Source organism: Jatropha curcas, chromosome 3, assembly GCF_041381405.1.
Source record: "Jatropha curcas cultivar XTBG-Jc1 chromosome 3, XTBG_Jcur_1.0, whole genome shotgun sequence".
In the NCBI taxonomy this organism is placed as follows: domain Eukaryota; kingdom Viridiplantae; phylum Streptophyta; class Magnoliopsida; order Malpighiales; family Euphorbiaceae; genus Jatropha; species Jatropha curcas.
Window position 1 is genome coordinate 4,650,293 of NC_143153.1, and position 18,984 is coordinate 4,669,276.

General features: G+C 32.8%; 4 protein-coding genes and 1 pseudogene across 11 annotated transcripts; 1 reads left to right on the forward strand and 4 right to left on the reverse strand.

Moving 5' to 3' along the window:
• Positions 1 to 1,481: 1,481 nt before the first annotated feature.
• On the reverse strand, positions 1,482 to 2,439 carry LOC105644787 (major allergen Pru ar 1-like; annotated as a pseudogene). Its single transcript, XR_016320161.1, has 2 exons — positions 2,006 to 2,439; positions 1,482 to 1,921 (listed from the first exon to the last, which is right to left on the reverse strand). The product of XR_016320161.1 is annotated as a major allergen Pru ar 1-like (transcript).
• A 1,166-nt stretch (positions 2,440 to 3,605) lies between these two features.
• LOC105643929 (alpha/beta-Hydrolases superfamily protein) lies at positions 3,606 to 9,302 on the reverse strand. 3 transcript variants are annotated; one of them, XM_037640155.2, is made up of 14 exons: positions 8,987 to 9,299; positions 8,850 to 8,904; positions 8,715 to 8,770; positions 8,367 to 8,467; positions 8,139 to 8,208; positions 7,297 to 7,366; positions 6,522 to 6,578; positions 6,320 to 6,387; positions 6,134 to 6,214; positions 5,514 to 5,591; positions 5,251 to 5,406; positions 4,271 to 4,423; positions 3,936 to 4,031; positions 3,606 to 3,796 (listed from the first exon to the last, which is right to left on the reverse strand). In XM_037640155.2, exons 1-14 carry the CDS (start codon positions 9,143 to 9,145, stop codon positions 3,785 to 3,787), a joined length of 1,212 nt encoding a protein of 403 aa, XP_037496083.1. In that variant the 5' UTR covers positions 9,146 to 9,299; the 3' UTR covers positions 3,606 to 3,784. The 3 variants fall into 3 exon arrangements, with proteins under 3 accessions (XP_037496083.1, XP_020538729.1, XP_037496084.1); XM_020683070.3 differs by having other exon boundaries at positions 3,936 to 4,035; positions 8,987 to 9,292; XM_037640156.2 differs by lacking the exon at positions 6,522 to 6,578 and having other exon boundaries at positions 8,987 to 9,302.
• A 772-nt stretch (positions 9,303 to 10,074) lies between these two features.
• PSAL (photosystem I subunit l) lies at positions 10,075 to 11,398 on the reverse strand. The gene is made up of 2 exons (XM_012229165.4): positions 11,165 to 11,398; positions 10,075 to 10,660 (listed from the first exon to the last, which is right to left on the reverse strand). Exons 1-2 carry the CDS (start codon positions 11,330 to 11,332, stop codon positions 10,169 to 10,171), a joined length of 660 nt encoding a protein of 219 aa, XP_012084555.1. The 5' UTR covers positions 11,333 to 11,398; the 3' UTR covers positions 10,075 to 10,168.
• Positions 11,399 to 12,445: 1,047 nt separating this feature from the next.
• On the forward strand, positions 12,446 to 16,290 carry LOC105643912 (bacterial hemolysin-like protein). 3 transcript variants are annotated; one of them, XM_012229158.4, is made up of 9 exons: positions 12,446 to 12,618; positions 12,812 to 12,893; positions 13,327 to 13,406; positions 13,939 to 14,041; positions 14,145 to 14,301; positions 14,463 to 14,591; positions 14,784 to 14,870; positions 15,514 to 15,558; positions 15,822 to 16,290. In XM_012229158.4, exons 1-9 carry the CDS (start codon positions 12,507 to 12,509, stop codon positions 15,993 to 15,995), a joined length of 969 nt encoding a protein of 322 aa, XP_012084548.1. In that variant the 5' UTR covers positions 12,446 to 12,506; the 3' UTR covers positions 15,996 to 16,290. The 3 variants fall into 3 exon arrangements, with proteins under 3 accessions (XP_012084548.1, XP_089575182.1, XP_037496064.1); XM_089719056.1 differs by lacking the exon at positions 13,327 to 13,406 and having other exon boundaries at positions 12,816 to 12,893; XM_037640136.2 differs by lacking the exon at positions 13,327 to 13,406 and having other exon boundaries at positions 12,593 to 12,733.
• A 32-nt stretch (positions 16,291 to 16,322) lies between these two features.
• On the reverse strand, positions 16,323 to 18,794 carry ATG10 (autophagocytosis-associated family protein). 3 transcript variants are annotated; one of them, XM_020683424.3, is made up of 7 exons: positions 18,545 to 18,794; positions 18,050 to 18,220; positions 17,905 to 17,955; positions 17,404 to 17,481; positions 17,131 to 17,230; positions 16,847 to 16,944; positions 16,323 to 16,697 (listed from the first exon to the last, which is right to left on the reverse strand). In XM_020683424.3, exons 1-7 carry the CDS (start codon positions 18,623 to 18,625, stop codon positions 16,494 to 16,496), a joined length of 783 nt encoding a protein of 260 aa, XP_020539083.1. In that variant the 5' UTR covers positions 18,626 to 18,794; the 3' UTR covers positions 16,323 to 16,493. The 3 variants fall into 3 exon arrangements, with proteins under 3 accessions (XP_020539083.1, XP_012084529.1, XP_089575184.1); XM_012229139.4 differs by having other exon boundaries at positions 18,050 to 18,229; XM_089719058.1 differs by lacking the exon at positions 18,050 to 18,220.
• Positions 18,795 to 18,984: the final 190 nt, after the last annotated feature.

An 18,984-nucleotide genomic window follows, 5' to 3' on the forward strand; every position in this document is an offset into this window, starting at 1 on the left:
ATCTAACATCGCCATCAAATAATCGTATTCTTTCTCCCAAGTGATTATCCCGCAATTCTTGGTGTTCTAATGCTCATTGGTCTCAAAAGATAGCTCTTTTTTTTTTTCCTTAAAATATAGTCTTTTTTTTTACATTATAGTTAATTTTTAAATTGTCTATTATATTTTAATTAAATTTTATCTTATTTTCAATAATTTACATTAATTTTTATTTATTATTCCAATATAATAATTATTTATGTATTATTTAATATGAATATAATAGGAAAATTATATAAATAAGTTATATCCTTAGCGGTTTAAAGAAAATTGTTTGGTAAAAACTAATTGTTTGATATTAGCTGCTAAGTTTAAAATGAAAAAAAAAAAAGTAAAAAGAATTAGTTTTATATATTACAGGTAAGGCTTGTTAACTTGTAAAAAAAAAAAAAAGTAAAAGGTACAAGTGTTAAATAATTATCAATTAATAAATATTTAGTGGGATAATATTTCAAAAATGATCTCGTAACCTTTAAAAGTTACTATATAGATTACCATATTGAGTGCTATAACTTATAAAAATAGTATTATATATAAAAAGAAAAGAAAAAATTGGAATATAAAAGTGTTTATTGGATGAATTTTTATCTGAATTTGTAAGTCAAAAAATTATTTATCTGAATTTGTAAGTTAAAATTTTATTTGGATGAATTTTTTAAAATTGAAGAGCGGCGAAACTATGTATTGGATCGTTTTTTTTTTTTTTTTTTTTAAATTCTTTGATAACACCAAGGTTTAAGCCTTAAGCTAAAAAAATTATGAAACACTTTCAATCATCTTGCCCTTCCATCTTCAGTCATCTTGCCCTTCCATCTTTATGCAATTTTTCTTTAATTAAAATTTTATATTAATTTGCTCTCATTCTTTTAAATTTTAGCTCTGCCCTTTATTATTTAGTCAATGTTACATGTGGAATTCTATTTTTTTTTTTAAATTATAATCAATATTCTATTTTTTTACGAGGCTAATCTCGATTTTAGACTTTATAACTATTTTAAATCCATAAATACTTTTTATAATCTTTAATTTTACAGAGGTGACTTGCTAAATTTAAATGTGTCTTTAAGACTCTTTATTGTTTTATTTTCTTTTTAGGATTACGAGGCTATTAGGAAGAGATTGAAGACACTGTGATTTCACGATCGAGAAACCTTCTAGATGTTCGTTTTTTATTTTCTAGATTATTGGAACTGTTTTAAATTAAAAATAATGGTAAACACATTGCAAAATCCTGGATTTTCCAGGTTTTTATCATTAAACTCCTAAATAAATAAAGGCTTCTTGACTCAATTTCTTATGAAAATTTTGCCATAACAAACTTATTTTTTACTGGTATAGGACGAAGTTAGGATCTAAAAGTAAGGAAGCAAAATATATATTGAGGATGCAAAAATCAAGAAATGCATATCCATACATCACAAATCTATTAGTACGCCATAAAGGAAATAAGTAAAATTTTAATATATTTATCAATTTTAGTTCAATTACCCCGAAGACAATACAATTCAAGCCATTCATTCAACGCAACAAACTGCAGGCTCGTTTATTACTAAGCAGAAAAAAATATTAAACCGAAAAATAAGAGGAAATTAAACGTCAGGATTTGCCAGGATGTGGGCTTCAATAGCCTTGAACATTCCCAAGGCATTGTCTTCTCCTTTCTTGATAACGTCAGTGTCAACCTCAGCATCACCTTTTGGATAGTACTTGCTAATGAGCTTGGTTATGGATCCTCCATCAGGAGTAGCTACTAATTTCGTCTCGTATACAACTTTATCAAGCGTATCTAGCCATGGTTCACCTTCAAATGCAGTATAATTGAATATGAAATTCTCCTTGTCCACTGTGTCAATCTTGTACTTCAAATATTTCACTCCAAACCCTGCAATATAAACACCCATTATTAACTAAAAATTTTGATTCTGCAAAATAATACTAATAACATTGCATGATTCATCAAGCTTACCATCTGCGAAGTTTGTCTGCTTAATGCTTCCAACTCCTCCATCTCCTTGCAGAATCTCAATGCTCTTGAAGGTTTGAGGCAGAATCTTAGGGGCATAGATGTGAGATTCAGAGAGAGCAACCTTGAACAACTTGGTGCAGGGACTGAACTAACATGCTCAGACTCAGTAATCAAAACACCCATTTCTTAATAAGTTGGAAAAAATCTAAACGATGAACAAGATATGAAGATATCAGCTAGTATATTTCTTTGGTGTGTGTTTGCAAAATGCAGGAGCTAAGGAAGGTATTTATTGATAAACTGAGCTGTCAAGATTTAGTAGAAAAGTATATTTACATTTTAAAGGTTAAAGAAAGCAAGCAATGGATAGAATTTTCTTACCTTCGAGATATGGTCTTTGCCTTCTAGATATTGTTTACCTTGACTACATAACAAAATATAAACATATATATGTATTATCATTTTATGAATTAAAGTTGCTCTTCTTTCTTGACGCAGTGGAAGTTTAGAACAACCACTGAACTAGAACAATAACCTTATTTTGACTTAACAACAATTAGCTTTGTAGTGTTGGACAAAGAGTATCGGAGAAACTTATTAATTAGTTAAAAGAAACCGATAATTAACTAATTTGAAAATGTTTAATACATATTCAACGGCAAAACTGCTCCAATATTCAAACATTTTGACAATGACAAGTAAATATAGAAGACGATGTAAACGATGTCATTCTTTTTTCTTTCAAACATACTGTTCAATGTAGGCATGGGCTTAAACAGTTGTTTCATTCCACTGGTCAGAAACAGCTGTGTGCATGAGATTATGAAAATCTTGACTCAGTTCTTGAAAATCGTCGTAAAATTTTCATTTCGAAAAAAAAAAAATTTAATAGCCCTATTTGGAATTTTATTTCTAGCTAATTTTAGAATTGGAATGGTTCTTTGATTAAAGCCAATTCATATTGATTCGATATCCCATTCCATCTAAAAAATTGAATATTCTTAATTCATTTGTTGAGTATTTGAAATTATTTTATTTAATCATATTTACTGCTCTTACCACCAAATAACAACATACAAATCTTTTATTATGAGTTTATTAGTGAATTAGCAATTGAAATTGTTTGATTTTATTTTTCTTTTGTTTAAAAATTATTTGCTTGCAATTGATAACTATATCGATTTATCTTTCTTAGTCAAAAAATAATTTAATAAAAAATATAGGAAACCTTGATAAATTTTACCCATCCGGTTTTGTCCTCCCTCCACTGGTTCTAATCATAAGGAAAATTTTCCGTCCTAGAGAAAAACTTCCTGTTGTTTTTTTTTTTTCAATTAACAAATCTTTCTGCCAACCAATCAAATTTCCTTTTTATTATTTTTTCTTTTTTATATTATATTTGGAAGATGTTTAAAAAGGAGAGATATCATCAGTCATTTCCGTTTGACTGAAAAAAGCCACTTCTTATTCATTTGCTTGATATTTATTGTCGTTTGCAGTTTGTTCCGGGAACAAAGTCTTTTCCATTTGTTGTTTGCAAAATCACTTCCCTACATTCACTCTAGTACCTCTACCAGAAATTATACTTGAAAGAAATAGAGGCCCCAAAATGTCTCATCCTAACTTAGGATTGAAGCCCTGAGGCTAATAAGGACTTCACATTGTGTATGTTTAACAAGGTAAAAGGCAGTTTTACAGTTTGACAACTCAACTTGCCAAAGGAACAGAATCACCATTGGTCTTACAATTTAATAAACTCGGCTCATTTGGCTTGTACAGTTATAACATGTCCTGTAAAAAAAAAAAAAAAAAGAATACATTATTAAAGGGTGAAAATGCACCTGAAGCATGTCTCAAAACACCAAAATTTACACGAAGATGCATATGATTACAAGTATGTCATGACATAGGTCTTTAGATCATTAACTACCGTGTATATCGTTGCATCATCAACTTCAGCTCCTGCTAAGAACTCCGGAAATGATTCCTCCAAGTTCTTCACCGCGATCCTCCTGTACATGATGGCCTGCCTTCAAAAAGGAAAAAAATGCAACAAGTTGATTGCAATTATCACCAGCATAAGAAGCATAATTATAGAAAGTGAGCTAAAAGGTGATGACAAGAAAGTTATTGCCCTGAACCGTTACTGAAAAAAACCAAAAATTTCTTCACAAAAAAAAATTTTTACAATTAAAATGTTTCCTTGGGCAAAATGTTAAGAAGTTTTAAGCTACTCCGTAAATGCAAAGAGAGAACAGTTGCTACCATGGGAAGCTCAATCAGGTTGTATTTTGATTCCTTGCAGAATTCTTCAACTCCATCGTAGCTCAGCCAACGATCTCTCTGGCCCCAGCACACAGTGGTTTTAACGTTCCAGTTTTTGTCTAGAAGTATTGATCTCATCTCTTCCACATAGGCCTATACAATAAATTTGAAAGCAGAATAACGAATGAATATAACAAACATTGCAACTTAAAAGCTCTTCTCATGACAAGAATTAATAGGCAGCGACAAAAAAGTTCTTCATGGATATGAACAAAACTGAAAATGAAGCATGGACAATTTTTCCTCCATCTATTATTCTGAAAGTGTTAAAGTGCGGTTGTTTGAAGCATAAACCATAACTTATTTTCTGCCATTGAAATTCCTATGCTAAACTCTTACTGTAATGTAAACAAATTTGGTCCAAGAGATTTTCACATTGTCCACCAAAGAAAGTTCTTTTTATGGTACGGTGCCAAGAATTTGCAGATTCAACATTGAGTTAGTTAATAACATCGATTCTTCATATATAAAGATCATTGCCTGTAATTGCACAATTTTTATCCATGCAACGGTACAAGGAATGTGGGATACTCAAGGCTAGGAAAAAAACTCCCACTACCTAAGTAAACAAAATTGAAAAAAGAAAAAAAAAAAAAGTAGCACAAACAGCCCATCCCATTTGAGCTAGGTAACAAATTGCTTTTGTTGAGTAGACTTGAGAATAGAAATTCAGTTTAGTTCACCAGATTAAATTAAACATTAAAATAAGAGGGCATCGATTTCTTAGTAAAAGAACTTATGGCAAATTGAGACCAAATTCACATCCAAGAAGCAACTGCCAATTTGTATGAGGAGGAATGGTAAAAAGCTGCCTCACTCAAGAGAATATGAGAAAATAAATAGTCAAATATACCTCCTTTTCTCATAAAACTAGTTGACAAATAGAAAAGTACAGAAAAGGAAAAATAAATGGAATTCACCTTTAGCTCCTTCTTCATGGCCCTACTGATTGCATTCAGCGCAAATCCTGCAGAACCAGATGTGAGATATGGTCTTCTATATACCATTGCATCATCTTCCTTAATTTGATAAGGACCACAGCTTGTCAAGGCTTTGTCACTGGCCCTTAAAGGATCCTATTTTGTCATTGGAAAAACCAAACTGAGAACATAGCAAATAGAAACACAAAACAAAAACAAACATCCCATATCACTTGTAAACATCCAAAACAAATCTTTCCTACCTGAGAAAAAATTTCACCCAGTAAGAAGTTGCTGAATATAGATAATGTTGATGGAAGATTGGCATGTCTGGCAATTAGCTTAAGTGAAACAGGAAAAAGAAAAGCATGTAAGTTATTATCATCCAGAAAACAACTTTTCTTTCATCATTCTATTGTTATGATGTACATACAGCAAAACTTGACATTCTTACATATTTCTCCGTTTTCAAGCAAACAAAACTAATGTCCCTCTTTCACACAAAAGTTGAAGAAAGAGAAAACAAGTATTTGGTCAATAAACAGAATAAAGAGGTGAACACTTGGCTGGTAAAGTCTTTTAGTATATGGGATCAAGTCACGTTCTCACCAAGAGAAATTTAAGAGGGGATGGATAGCAGGACAGGGAGGATTATCCCAATTGTTTAGCCAAAGTACTTGGACCAGAAGACAAAAATTTCAGTGTTGCTTCAAACCTCATGGGAAATTGCCAATATTTAATATTTCAAAGAGAGATCTACAATTTGGCCATTTGAAAAAGCAGTGAATTGATATAATTAAAATGCTAATATGATGAAAATGATAGAAAAACTATGGTGAAGAGCAACTTAAAAGAGTTAAATAAAGGTTAAAGAAATACATACAGGAGGATTAAGGAGTACAAGGTCCTTAAGTTTTTCCTGATGCTTGCTAGCATATTTAACAACAACTGGCGAAAAGTAGCCCTGAGAAGTAGATCAAAGATTAGGCGTACTTAATATATATGTCAAATGATAAATATATTTTTGTATATAATGATGCTTTTGTAGATTGAGAGTAGGCAACGGTACCTGCACAACGAGTGAGACCTTATCAGTAGCAATTTCATTAATAAGGGAGTCCAAGGAAGATACATATTCTGCGAATCATCACAAAAAAACACACCATAGCTCATTCATTTCCTTTTTCCAACAACATCTTTAGAAGTAAGCTATTGTAATATAGGACTCAACCATTAAACTTTTTGGTGCATCATTAAGCTAAAACAATTACCATCTAGAGTATAGTCAAATCCATATCCAGGTTGAGGCTTATCTGAAAATCCAAAGCCTGCAAAATAGGGGGGGGGGGGGGGGGGGCAACGAGGCAGAAAAGTTTCCCATGTTAGTTTGTACTCAATAGCAATTATGGTGAGAAGATTCAATGACTCCTGAAGAATGAAAAATCACATGGAGCTCAAGAATGTTTAAAAAGTTGCCAAACTGAACCACCTTTAGAAGTATATAACTCCCTAAAGCTGCTCATAGAATAAATCTGTAATGTTCTTGTACAATAGTTAAACAAACTTTTCGTCATGTGTACTTGGCTACTTGCCTTTCAAGGGGAACCTCATTAAAGTAAACTCAAGCATCAAAGTCATTATTTTTGTTTCCCAAATATCACTGACAATGGGAAAACCTATGCATTCTGTTACCTTACTTTCAATTTCAAGTTGATAACCTATTTTGGGCTCCGCTCTTGTCATTCATCAAGGGACTTATTCAACCTTGAGCCATACAACAAAAGGAAGCCCTTCTTTATTTCATAAACCTACCTCTTATTTGTTATTTCATAGAACTTGGAAGTTCCAGTTTTAACCACTGTGCTGTTCCCTTGTGTACTCATTTATATATTCCTAATCAACTTACACTATTGATAATTTACACTATTGATAATCAGATGATGGAAAAATTTAGTCCATAATTTTCCAAAAAATGAACACAAAAAACAGAAACTTGCAATGAACTAATAACAACAAATTTGCAACAGAACAAAATTATGAGCTTACCTAGCCAATCAAAAGCAATTGCATGATAGTTTTTGGATAGTATGGGAAGAACTTTGCGATATGAATATGCCTGTGACAGAATTAAAACTTATTTTATATATCAAGTCCATAAACAGTGATTAGTCAATGATATTACATTCATCAATAAAGTTAATAATGTCAATGTTGAAAAAGTTTTGATATATGCTTCAAGAACAATAAGCTAATGAGTGAAGTTGGCAATTAGGTGAAATCCGCAAGACAAATAGCTGCATGACGTAAAGCAGGTTTAAAAATTATACAGGATAGCTTCATATAAAAGCCTTTCATAAACATCATGGAACTAGATATTTTAAAATAAATTAAAAAATACATTGAATAGCATAACAGCATTTTGGATAGAAGAGAATTAAGGGCTAGATGCTTTTATAACATCATAAATGACAAAAACCTTGGCAATGGCTTCTATTTTATAAAATATATATTGAATTACAATGTTTATCAAATTGTGAAAGATAAACATGAAGATGTATCTTGTCCATTTAACATGTGACATTGAATGCTAAAATACCCATGAAGCTCAAATGTTAAAAACAAAGCACCAATTTAGTCTCAATCTCTATTTCCCATATAGCAGCTTACTGGAAATACCATCATGGTTTGCAAACCTACTAAGATAGTTAGCTGAACTGCCATATAATATTTGATAGTTTGGAAAGCAGATTACAATTGCATGTCCATAAGAAAAGGGAAAATATATTACTTATCAAATAGAGGCACAAGTTATTCTAGGATATTTTATGAAAATGAAACGAAAAGCAAGAGTATCACATAGAATGTCTAGCATTGAATAAGAAATTTACCTGTGAAGGGAAACCGTGGACTAACACGACTGTGGGGTTATTGGCATTTCCACTTTCAACACAAAACCATCTATTGCACAAAATCAAATAGATAGAGCATGTTTCATTCGGAAACCCTGCAAATAATCAAATCTCAATTCCAGCATATTTTATTAACCTTAAAAGAACCGTAATAACCAGATGAACTAGGATTGGTAGTCAAACCAAAACTTATAGCCAAATTTGCACCTGAAAACATCATCTGAGGCCTGAGAACCAGCACCCATCTTAAGTCCAAATATTGGATCTTTTGCCTTCCCACCAGAACCCATAACAGGGTGAGCTTTCACCTGGAAGAAAGAAAAACCTTGGGATCAAACCTAATCCTAAGCAACCAATAATTTAAAAATCTAGCATGCGCTCTTTCCTCATGGTGGCTTTTTTTATCCAAAAACTAATAGTTGAAATTCTGAATTTGAAGATAAACAATGTTAAATACTTAAAACTTTGAGCAAAAATATATTAGTGAACCCAATTTCAATTGATAATTAGCATACCGCTAAACTAGTAGTAATGAAATTAAGGAACAAAACTTACTATCTTTCCTTGCTTAAACCATTCATCCGCTGGGCTAGGCTCATCTGAATATTTCCCTGTCCAAATTAAACCACCACAACTTCTTAAAGCTCTAATATTTCACTAAACATATGAAAAATAAAGTCAATATTATACCTCCGCTGAATGAAAAGCCATCTCCAGCAGAAACCGGAGCATCTATCAAATATTCCTGCTCAAATTTCAAGGAACCGATCATTTATACGTAGGTATAAAACCACAAATCATCAATGAAATCAAAATTGGAAGCTTACGTCATCGGCATTGGATCTGCAGGTGAGCCTGAGAGATTTTCTCGGGAAGTTTCGGGCCCGCGTTCGAAGAATGGATGATGGAGGCGTATTTAGAGAGCGAAAAGGGAATTGGAAATGGTGAGAGTGAAGAGAGGAAAGGGTTTTAGCTTGAACTGCCATTGGTTTATTACTGTAGCTTGGAAAAGTGAGAGAGAGAGAAGTTGTGCTAAACAAATGAGACCGTTATAACCGTTAAATATGGTTTGCTGAGGATAGCCATCCTCTGGCTCTCCTCATTTCATGCTTTCTGCAGATTAAGGGGAAATTTACAAGTTACGGCCTTTAGCTGAGGATGGGCTTAAATTATTTCTTCGGCTTTTAGGAAATTAATAGAAAATAGAAATAAAGTCTAATTTGCACCTTTGAAAAAAAAGCTATAACTCAAATTCTCATGCCATTTAAGCTCAGCAAACTTTTAAAAAAAAAAAAAAATCCGAAAATCAATCGAACTGAATTATTTTCTATTTTTAGATTAGTTATTTGATTTCTAATTTTGACTTCCGTTTTCAATCTTTTATAATTTTGATTTTCAGTCTTTAAATTGATTATTACAAAACGTTTATTTTCCAAATAAATCAAACTGCACCGATCGGTTTGATTCAATTTTCAAACCAATGTAAATTTGATTGGGTTTCAAGAAAAAACTATTTTCAGTTTTTACCAAACTGCTGATTTGCAAGGCCCCTATTGCAATTTACCAAAATTCTAAATTCTTGTGAGAATTTAGAGTTTATAGGACAAAATGCATATGAATTAGAAGTTGAGGGACGAAATTATACTTCATTTTTAGAACTATATTAAGATATCATACATGCAATTTTGCTTCTAGCAAAGGCCAAGCATTATCCTGTTTATTTTATATTTTTAATTATTTTGGACAGGAAATTGAAACAAAATTTATTTCCAACTCGAAGAATATACCATCATTTAACTAAATATGTGAGTTCTTTTTTTTTTTTTTCTGATTATTAGTGGGAAGGCAATTATTTGATTGGCAAAAGAAGTTTATATTGTTATAGAAAAATGGTAATTGACATGTAAATATGCAATAGAGACAGAAATATGCAGTTTTCATAGCGAAATAGTAGATACAAATTGACAAGAGGTTTGAGAGAGGGTGATAATAAAAAATACAAAAACCTTCTACTTTACAAAGTAAGGAAGATTAAGAACATAGAGAAGGAAATAAGCCCAAATGACACCAGAAATTCCACCAAAAAAGAACCCTCCAGTGAACTTAGCCCATCCATCAGCAGTTTGCAACTGGTCAGGCACCTTTTTCCTTCCGGTCAAAGTTAGGCTTGGAGCTGTTGATGGTTCTCCTTCATTGAATTGTGCAACTCCATACATTGTCAAGCAAATGCTTAGTATCGCAACAAGACCTCCAGCTGCCAGTGACCCTGCTGCTCCTGCATACTCTGTGTTTCTTAATGGACCTGCCTTCACAAATGGGCCTACTAGGAGTAGCCCATGGGCTAACCCGACCTCGACACCGCGAAGAAGTGGACTAACTGCTGTTCTGTAGGCAGGTAAGTTGGAGAGGTACCAGGCTATCAATGGGCTTGATGTTACTGGAGTCTCAAGGCTTCCAATGAATGGGTCACCGTTGATTGGTTGAATCACTTGGAAGGTTGGCTGCAATATTCCCCCAAACAAGATAGGAACATTATTTTTATGAAGCTCATTCAAAATTCCAATATGTAAAGGGAAATTTCGTATTCATTGCTTTATGTATTAGAATGTTCAATCCCATAATTCAAATCTTTTCTCCACTATTCATTTCATTAGCTTAAATGATCAATAGATATTGTCCTGATCCCAAGTTTAGCTCATCAATGTTTCTTAGAATTTATTTGGTAAAATTAAATGTTTTAGTAGCTGTTTTAACTGTGTTCAGGTGTTTGAATTGGTTTTTATAAAATGCTAAAAACTAATGGTTACAGAGCTAATCTTTTATAAAAGAATAATTTAACATCTAAAAGCTAATTTAAATTATTTATTATACCTAAAGAAAATTGTGTCAAAATAAACAAGCATACAAAGAAAGAAAAAGCTAAAATAAATCAATCGGAGTCCAACTAACCAAACTGACAAGTTCTTGAAATAAGCAAGACAAAGAAAGAAATATATATTTCTTACCTTTTCTGATTGAATGGCCTTGACAGTAAAACAAGAACTCCTCTTGGTAGGAGAAACTCTAAATGGAGCACCAGAAATGCCTCTAGGAATAACAAGTCCTCTAGTGATGGATGATGAAAAGCGGCTTTTGAGCTGGCTAGCCATTGGAGAAGCAGAAGCAGCTGCCATTTGGTTTCTTTTGGTAAAATGGCCTTGTACAAGGCTGAGGAATTTAAGATTCTGTGTGTAAAGCTAAAGCTAAAAGAGTATCTATTGCTTGCTAACTTGTGGTTGTGATTGATGAGGTGTCCAATTTGTGAGATTTTCATTGGATAGTTGTTGTTTGGTAGTTGAGTAACCTTATCCTCAGCTTATCCATATGTGCTAATTTTTTTGATGTATGTGTAAGGCTCCAATCTAAGCAGATTGAAGATGATATTTGATTTAATTAAGACCTTCATAAGTTTATAATTTCAATTGATACACTTGTCCAAATCAAGCAAAGGTTAATCCATGTAAACCGATCTAAAATTATAATTTTTAAGAATTGAGTGGGTTTATTTTAATTTATAAAGTTTGAAAAATATAATTCAACTATAGTTTCAGATTATTTAAATAAATTATATAATTTTTTTATGGTCCATATAAAGAAATGGCTAGCAATGTTAACATTTGAATGTTAAATCAACAAATTGCTTAATTTAATGACCCGGTCAAAATTGGATAATTAAATAAAAATAGTTTTTAATTTTATTTTCAAGGGAAAAAATATGCAATATGTTTATAGACTGTCAAACCATTCAAACTAAATTGACAATTTTGCCCTCATTAGTTATGAAAAGTCCATGAAGGGGAGGATAAATAGATTAGTATATTTTTATAAAATTGTCATGGTTTTATGAAAGTGTGTTCTATCCCTAACCCATACGTGTGAGTTTCTATTTACCCAATAAACTAAATTAATTTGAGTATTTTTTTTTTTTATTGTTTGATGCGAATTAACATTATGTTTGGATTGATAGAAAATCTGAGAAGAATGAAAATTAAGATTGAAAATAAATGAATTTTCTTTTTTTTATTTAGTTGTGAATGAAGAAAATATGAGAGAGAAAAAAATATGAAAAGTAAATTATGGAGCTGACATAATATTTTTTGATGGTTTTGTTTTCAATTTTTTCAAATGAAATAAAACCATGCAATTTTTAAAACACTATTTTTGTCGGTTTGGTTCTGATTGGCCGGTTTGGTTCGGTTTTTGAACACCCCTATATAGAACTGACTCTGGTCTACGCGGGTAAAAGGGTTTCGGGTTCTCAGCTTTCATTGGCACTGCTGCGCAGATATACAAAAAAGAACCCTAAAAATGGCGCCTCAGTTTCTTAAGCTTCCCATCATCTCTTGCTATTGTAGACATTGCAATATTATCAATCACAGCTTCTCGCTATTATCCAAATCCTACCCTTCTAATCTTACCGGTATACTGTCTTTCTCTCATTCTCCACTAATATATGTATAAGGCCTTGGTTGGCTTTCAATTCATTGTTTTCTTCAATGGTGAAGAATTCATTGCGTATTTTTCATAAACAGTTGGTGGGTATAATAGAATAGTCCATTTTCAATGTATTTTTCATTTACCTATTACAGTGTTCTAATCATTGAAATTTTTAGTTAGATGGGTCAAACTGGAAACGCCTTGTTCTTTCAGGAGTTTTGGTGTTGCTAAGGCAGGAAAGATTCAAATACCTAAAAAGTAAGTTACTCCTTTCAGTTTGTAACTTTGTTAAAGTTTTTGCCTTTCCTTGCTTATTCCATCAGTTTTGTTTGAATATTAATTTATTGAGTTTTAAGCAGCTAGAATAGCTATCACAATTTCATTATAATATGTTTAAACTTAGAAATAACATTTAATCGCTACTATAGTACTAGTTTAGCAATGTTGACTAATATCCTAAGATTTTGAAATATAATCAGTTGCAGCTTAGAAATAATAAAATTGCCCACAAACATTTATAATAAATTAGCGTTTAATCTCAAATTTGAATGACGCTCTAAATCATATAATAAAATTAAAAAAAACAAGATTATTTGTTTGAAAATCATCTAGAATTGGTGTTAACAGTGCATTTAGCTCTTTAGGTATGTTCCTATTATCTTATTTTATTCTACCATTGAACCTTTTTTAGAAAAAGAAGACTGGATGAAATATGTCTTGAAAGGTTCCAGCAATACAGCCGAACATTCATACAGTCATGGATTTTACAAGGTTAGCTGTATTCTTCAATTGCAAACGGCCTCTCCTTTTCCTACTTTGCTGCCTGCTACACAATTTACCTGTATACTCAATGTTAAGGTAGCATAATTATATTTCAACATTTTTTCTCCTTTAGAATCGTTCAACTTTTTGGTTTTGTTGTTTATTAGGAGATTTTCTTCGGACAAACTAGGTTGGTATTAAAAATGGTTGGCAAAATTTCGGTGAAAATTGCTACGTTCAGAAGGTCACTTTGACAATGATATCTAAACAATCTTATTTTTCTCCCATAGATGTTTTGGAAAACATGGCCATGGCCCATAGCCGGTGGCATTTAACAATTGTACATTTTCCATGTGTTGTTCTGACTTCTTTGGTTCTCTGTGTGTGTACAAGTTTGAACATAATCAATACTTTGTGTATATGCTATTGTGTAACAGTATCAGCTTGAACAACCTGTACCATCAACTGTCAATTTTCTTCATCAAAGTGTACTCGTAAGTATATTTGAAACTGATGTAGTTGTTGGACACTTCTTGCATAGGCAAAGTATTTGTGGATGGAAAGATGGTGAACAAAGCAGGCACACCTGTCTCCGACAAAGCTGTTGTAGAGATAATGGCTGAAATTCCAAAATATGTATGTAGGTGATTACTTCCCCTGAACGAACTTGTTGCTGAATGAAATCTCAATCTGTCTCTGCTGCTTTGGTGATCTAGAAATGTTGACTTTATTTGTCTGCTAATTCAGAGCAGGATATAAGTTAGAAGCTGCCATCGAACAATTGGGTATTGATGTAGCTGGCAAAGTAGCTCTTGATTCAGGGCTGTCAACTGGAGGATTTACTGACTGCCTGCTTCAGCACGGTGCGTCGTTTGTTTATGGAGTCGATGTAGGTTATGGACAGGTATGCTTAATCTTCATTTTTTTATTTGACAAATTCATGTTTTGCATAATCATGATTATTCTGGTTGCTTTAGAAAATGATAATGTAGAGGCCAGACAGTAATGTCTTAGTTGTTGGTTTTAGAGTGGTTGTTGATGGAATTTAGGCAATGAATTCATCAGGTGGCAGACAAAATTCGCCGAGATGATCGTGTTTTCGTGGTAGAAAGAACTAACCTAAGATACCTATCTGAACTCCCCCAAAAAGTTGATTTGGTGACTCTAGACCTTTCATTCATCTCTATTCTCACGGTAAGCCTTCACTTATAGGTAAAGTTTTTATGGTGCCTCATTTACGAACTTCGGCTTGCTTACTTTCAACAATTTCTATGGCTTTTTCTTCTTACATTCTTGATGTCACTTTATCCTAATTCAGCATCTTGTAATGTTCCTAGGTTTGTGCTTTGCGGTGGTTAACATTCTTCATCTATTTCTTCTATGCAGGTCATGCCTGCTGTAGTCAATGTTATGAAGGAAGATGCAGCATTAGTCACCCTGGTTAAACCCCAGTTTGAAGCTCGCAGATCACAAGTAGGAAACCAATACTTTTCTTTCCTTCCTCCCTGCCCCGCGCTTCTTCCCTTTCTTTCCTATTTTGGATGTAGCACTGTAAAACTGTGAATAATTCATAATAGGTACCATCTTTTGCATGTTCGTGACATTCTAGCTAAGCAAAAGAGAAAGTTTTACCACTTGTCTGTAAAAAGATACATAAAAAATAGAATTTGAGACACGTCTGTTTCTTTTTTCTTTTTTTTTTTTTTTTTTTAATACTGAAGTGTACACAAATATGGAGTTATGCTGGTTTTGTCTTGAGATTTTCTCAATTATAATAATGAATCTATAATATTATAATAATGGGCTTTTGGATAGCATGGGGAGACACCAGATATTCTATGTACAGTATGCTTTTCACTGCTCACGCTGAACTATAAGTGCCCTAGTCAAATAGTAATTCATCATCTCTTGGTGGGGCTGTCATTATAGTTATTGTTAAAGATGCCTAAAAGTTAGTACTTGCAAACTGACTCAGCTATGCATTGTCAATATCTCTTTGTACTTGTATGGCTAGTAATATGCAACTTGGCTCTGCTGCCTGTTGGCAAATGCTGTTACCTAAGCACGGGTGCATTATAACAAAAATACAAATTTAGACCCATGTTCTTCATTTCAGGTAGGAGGTGGTGGCATAGTAAGAGATCCGCTAGTTCACCAAGAGGTATGCATTTTTCTCCCCTCTTTCCAATAATGTCAAGCAGTTTTGGTCAACCCTGACCAAACTTTGTGCTATTTTAAGATAATTATGGATTTTTTTCTATTCAAAATTACTTTGATTAACAAATATGAGCATGTTATGCTGTACTAGATTTGCTGATTATCCATAATTATTGTAGAGGGAAATGAAGACTGTTGCATATATTATTTTAAACTTTATACTTTACGAATGACAGTTTGTTATAACTTTGGTATTATGTTATGTAGGTTCTGGACAAGATTATAAAGGGTGTGGAGAATTTCGGATTCTACAGCAAAGGGTGGATTCAGTCTCCTTTAAAAGGTGCTGAAGGTAATATAGAGTTTCTGGTTTACTTTAGTCGAATGCTGGAGAAAAGTACAGAACCACATATTCCAGTGAAGGAAGAGGCTCCGCATTAGGCTGGATGAAAAACTTCACTCAAGCCAGCGAATGGATGGATCATATGTTATGTGCAGTTCGGCATGCATCTTAACAGAAGAAAGCTTGGTTGCTTCTACTGTGTGTAAATTTCAGCCAGACTGTAATTTGCTGTATAGTTGAAGACACTGAGAAATGAAATATGAGCAACCTGAGCCCACTCAACGAGAAATCAATGTTGTTACTTTTTGAACATCTGACTTGCTTATATGCCTACAGACAGTGTCTACGCATAACAATTTTATGAAAAATTAGATATTATTGCAGTTAATATAATATTAATGACTAGAGGATAATACATAATTAGCTGTTGGAACCATTTCATCCATGCATTAAATATATATCAATGAGATTTATTTCCCAAAAAAATACAGAATTCAATTTTTCTTTACAGCAAGTCTCTTTGTCGAGGAGGCTAGTTCAATTCCTTGAACATTTCATGTCAGGTTTCGTCGGCTTCTTTCTCCAAAGCGAAGCTATTAAACAGTATGATCATTCACCATCTCTATAGGAACCTTAAGACCAATCACCTGTCCAACAACTGAGAACCAAGATACCAGATATAGTTCAATCAGCACTCTATTTTTTGCAGTTGCAGCTTCGCCACGGAAAAGTAACTTCATCCATTCATTGGTCCCACATGGATGTAACTTATACCATGGCCTGTTTAAGTATGGATGCTCCTACATTCAAATGCATTATTAGTTAGTACTCGAAGTTCTTATCATGAATTCAATTACTATCTGCTATATAGTTCCGAAGTAATGCAGTAATGCAATAATGAAAAGAAAGCAGAAAGGAATTCCAACTCATCATTCAAGGAAAAACATACTTCCTGAGTTATAAAAGTCCATTTTGACTGTAGCAACACATTTGCAGAACAAGCAGGAAGGTCCTGCTCAATTTTATTCAACTGCAAAGGCTGGCCATCTGTAAAATAAATAAATTGAGGTCAGCAAATACTTAAAACGACAAATTTACACAATGCAATGTTAAGACTTAATCTAATTGTGCAGTTATCATTTAGTTAGATGATGTGAGAAATTTAAAACATCAAAACTTGCAAAATAGAACACCAATCGACAAATGTTAGAAAATGTGCAGAGATGAACATACTGCTGCAATACCCGCGGAAATATAGCACTGGAACTCTATATGAAGCACTGTAGATTATATGGAAATCGTAGTAATGCACTTCATTATTATCGCGACGTTCCTTGCAATGGGAAAAAAAAAAAATCAGATGATATGTTAATGAAAATGAGAATGAATTGAAATATATGACTTCGATTGCATGATTAAGATCTATTTCTAGTATTCTAGTCACACAAGCTAAAATGTCTTGAGACCTAGAAACCCACTAAAGGATATGTGAAAAGCAGGGACTACCAATGTGGCATCATCAATTGCCTCCTCTCTCTCAAAAAAACCAGCCTCTTCTTCCCCAGCGGTACTCACTTCATTGTCCTGTGAAAAACATTAACAATACATGTAACAAAATCATTAATGAGGTGTTTGATATCATTTCTGTTTTTGAATTTTCGTTTCTGTTTTCTTACGATAAAAGCTTGTATCTTGAAAACGGAATTCATAAAACAAGCAAAAACCACTTTTTGGCGGTTTTTTCTTTGTTGTGCAAACCTGATTTTCTGTTTTGAGACACCAAATAAGAAATAAAATATATATTTTAATAACAGAGTCATTTGTATTTGAGAAACAAAAAACATACGATTTGGCATGAATGAAGTCCACAAAATTTTGTGGAATTTATTTATAATTTCATCTTTGCATATATGGTATGAATGAAAACGTTCATTTCATCCCTGTATACTTCAAATGCATTTATACTAGATGAGAGGCAAGAGATTTATTACAACATCAAGATTGTACCTCACTTGATCCGAAAAGACATATATTCTCCAATGACAAGAATCCCTCAACCTAGCAAGACAAAGAAAAAGAGAAGATGAATAAAACAAACAATTAGAGAGCCTATAAAATATGAGAACTGCAACAGGTAAAAATGTTTAATAACTTGTTGAGAAGCAATAAATGGTGGTTTTGGGCCATCAACCCATAACCAAGGAGGGAAAGCAGAGTTGGTCTTTTTCCACTTCTCCACAAAGGCAGAGGCAGCAATAGAAAAATCATTCAGTGATAGTGTTCCATCCCAAGATGAAACATCCATTAATGCCCTCTCAGAAATCTGTTATAGCTGAAGAAAATTCAACTGTTAAACCTAAATGAAAAAAAATAAAAATAAAAATACAATACTATCAGATTATATATACATAAAGCTAAATGGCAAAAGAAGTCCAAGTTTTGCACGCATTTGCGATTCCGTCCATATACTTCTAATTTGCCCTTTTAGGGAAATTGAATGCAATTAAAAGCAGTATCTTTAACCTTCAGCAATCCAAGCACAGGCATAGACGGTCAAATGGAACATCTGGTTGGTTTATTGAAAGCTCTGAATAGCGTAATCTCATTACAACTAATTAATTAGATCGATTTTAGTGAAATTACGTACCAGTAATTGAATTGAATAGAATAATACTTGGATTCGGTTTCTCTTTCTTATTTGCTGCAAGTCAGTGTTCAACGTTAACATAGTGGAGAATACAAGAGGCGTCTTTTCTGTCTTCAAATGTTTGCCTTTCCAGTTATGCAAGATTTTAACGGCGACAGCGTCAAATTTCCGGCTAGAGTCCGCAGAGAGAGAGGGAGGCGGAGGGAGAGGGATGAATTAGAAGCGACAGCAACGCAAGGAAAGATAACAAATAGGATTTTATTTATTTATTTTGGAAAAAATATCATTTTTTAATTTTTGTTATAATTACTTAAGATCCCACTTAAATTACAAGCTCAAGTAAATAATCTCATCGCGTGATTGAAGCCATGGCAATTAAACACTTAAAGTTGACATTTTTTTTTTTTTTTGAAAGAGACGAAAAATTTTTATATAAGTAT

Excerpts from the sequence above, each read along its gene's own strand:
- LOC105643929 (XM_037640155.2), bottom strand. The coding sequence starts at position 9,145 with ATGGCAGTTCAAGCTAAAACCCTTTCCTCTCTTCACTCTCACCATTTC. Across the intron at positions 8,771-8,849 it reads TGGCTTTTCATTCAGCGGAG|GGAAATATTCAGATGAGCCT; the intron begins GTATAATATTGA and ends TAATTTGGACAG. Across the intron at positions 8,468-8,714 it reads GGTTTAAGCAAGGAAAGATA|GTGAAAGCTCACCCTGTTAT; the intron begins GTAAGTTTTGTT and ends TCTTTCTTCCAG.
- PSAL (XM_012229165.4), bottom strand. The coding sequence starts at position 11,332 with ATGGCAGCTGCTTCTGCTTCTCCAATGGCTAGCCAGCTCAAAAGCCGC. Across the intron at positions 10,661-11,164 it reads AGGCCATTCAATCAGAAAAG|CCAACCTTCCAAGTGATTCA; the intron begins GTAAGAAATATA and ends GGAATATTGCAG.
- LOC105643912 (XM_012229158.4), top strand. The coding sequence starts at position 12,507 with ATGGCGCCTCAGTTTCTTAAGCTTCCCATCATCTCTTGCTATTGTAGA. Across the intron at positions 14,592-14,783 it reads CATTCATCTCTATTCTCACG|GTCATGCCTGCTGTAGTCAA; the intron begins GTAAGCCTTCAC and ends TCTTCTATGCAG. Across the intron at positions 15,559-15,821 it reads ATCCGCTAGTTCACCAAGAG|GTTCTGGACAAGATTATAAA; the intron begins GTATGCATTTTT and ends TATGTTATGTAG.
- ATG10 (XM_020683424.3), bottom strand. The coding sequence starts at position 18,625 with ATGTTAACGTTGAACACTGACTTGCAGCAAATAAGAAAGAGAAACCGA. Across the intron at positions 18,221-18,544 it reads TCTATTCAATTCAATTACTG|ATTTCTGAGAGGGCATTAAT; the intron begins GTACGTAATTTC and ends CAGCTATAACAG. Across the intron at positions 17,956-18,049 it reads CATTTATTGCTTCTCAACAA|GTTGAGGGATTCTTGTCATT; the intron begins GTTATTAAACAT and ends TTGTCTTGCTAG.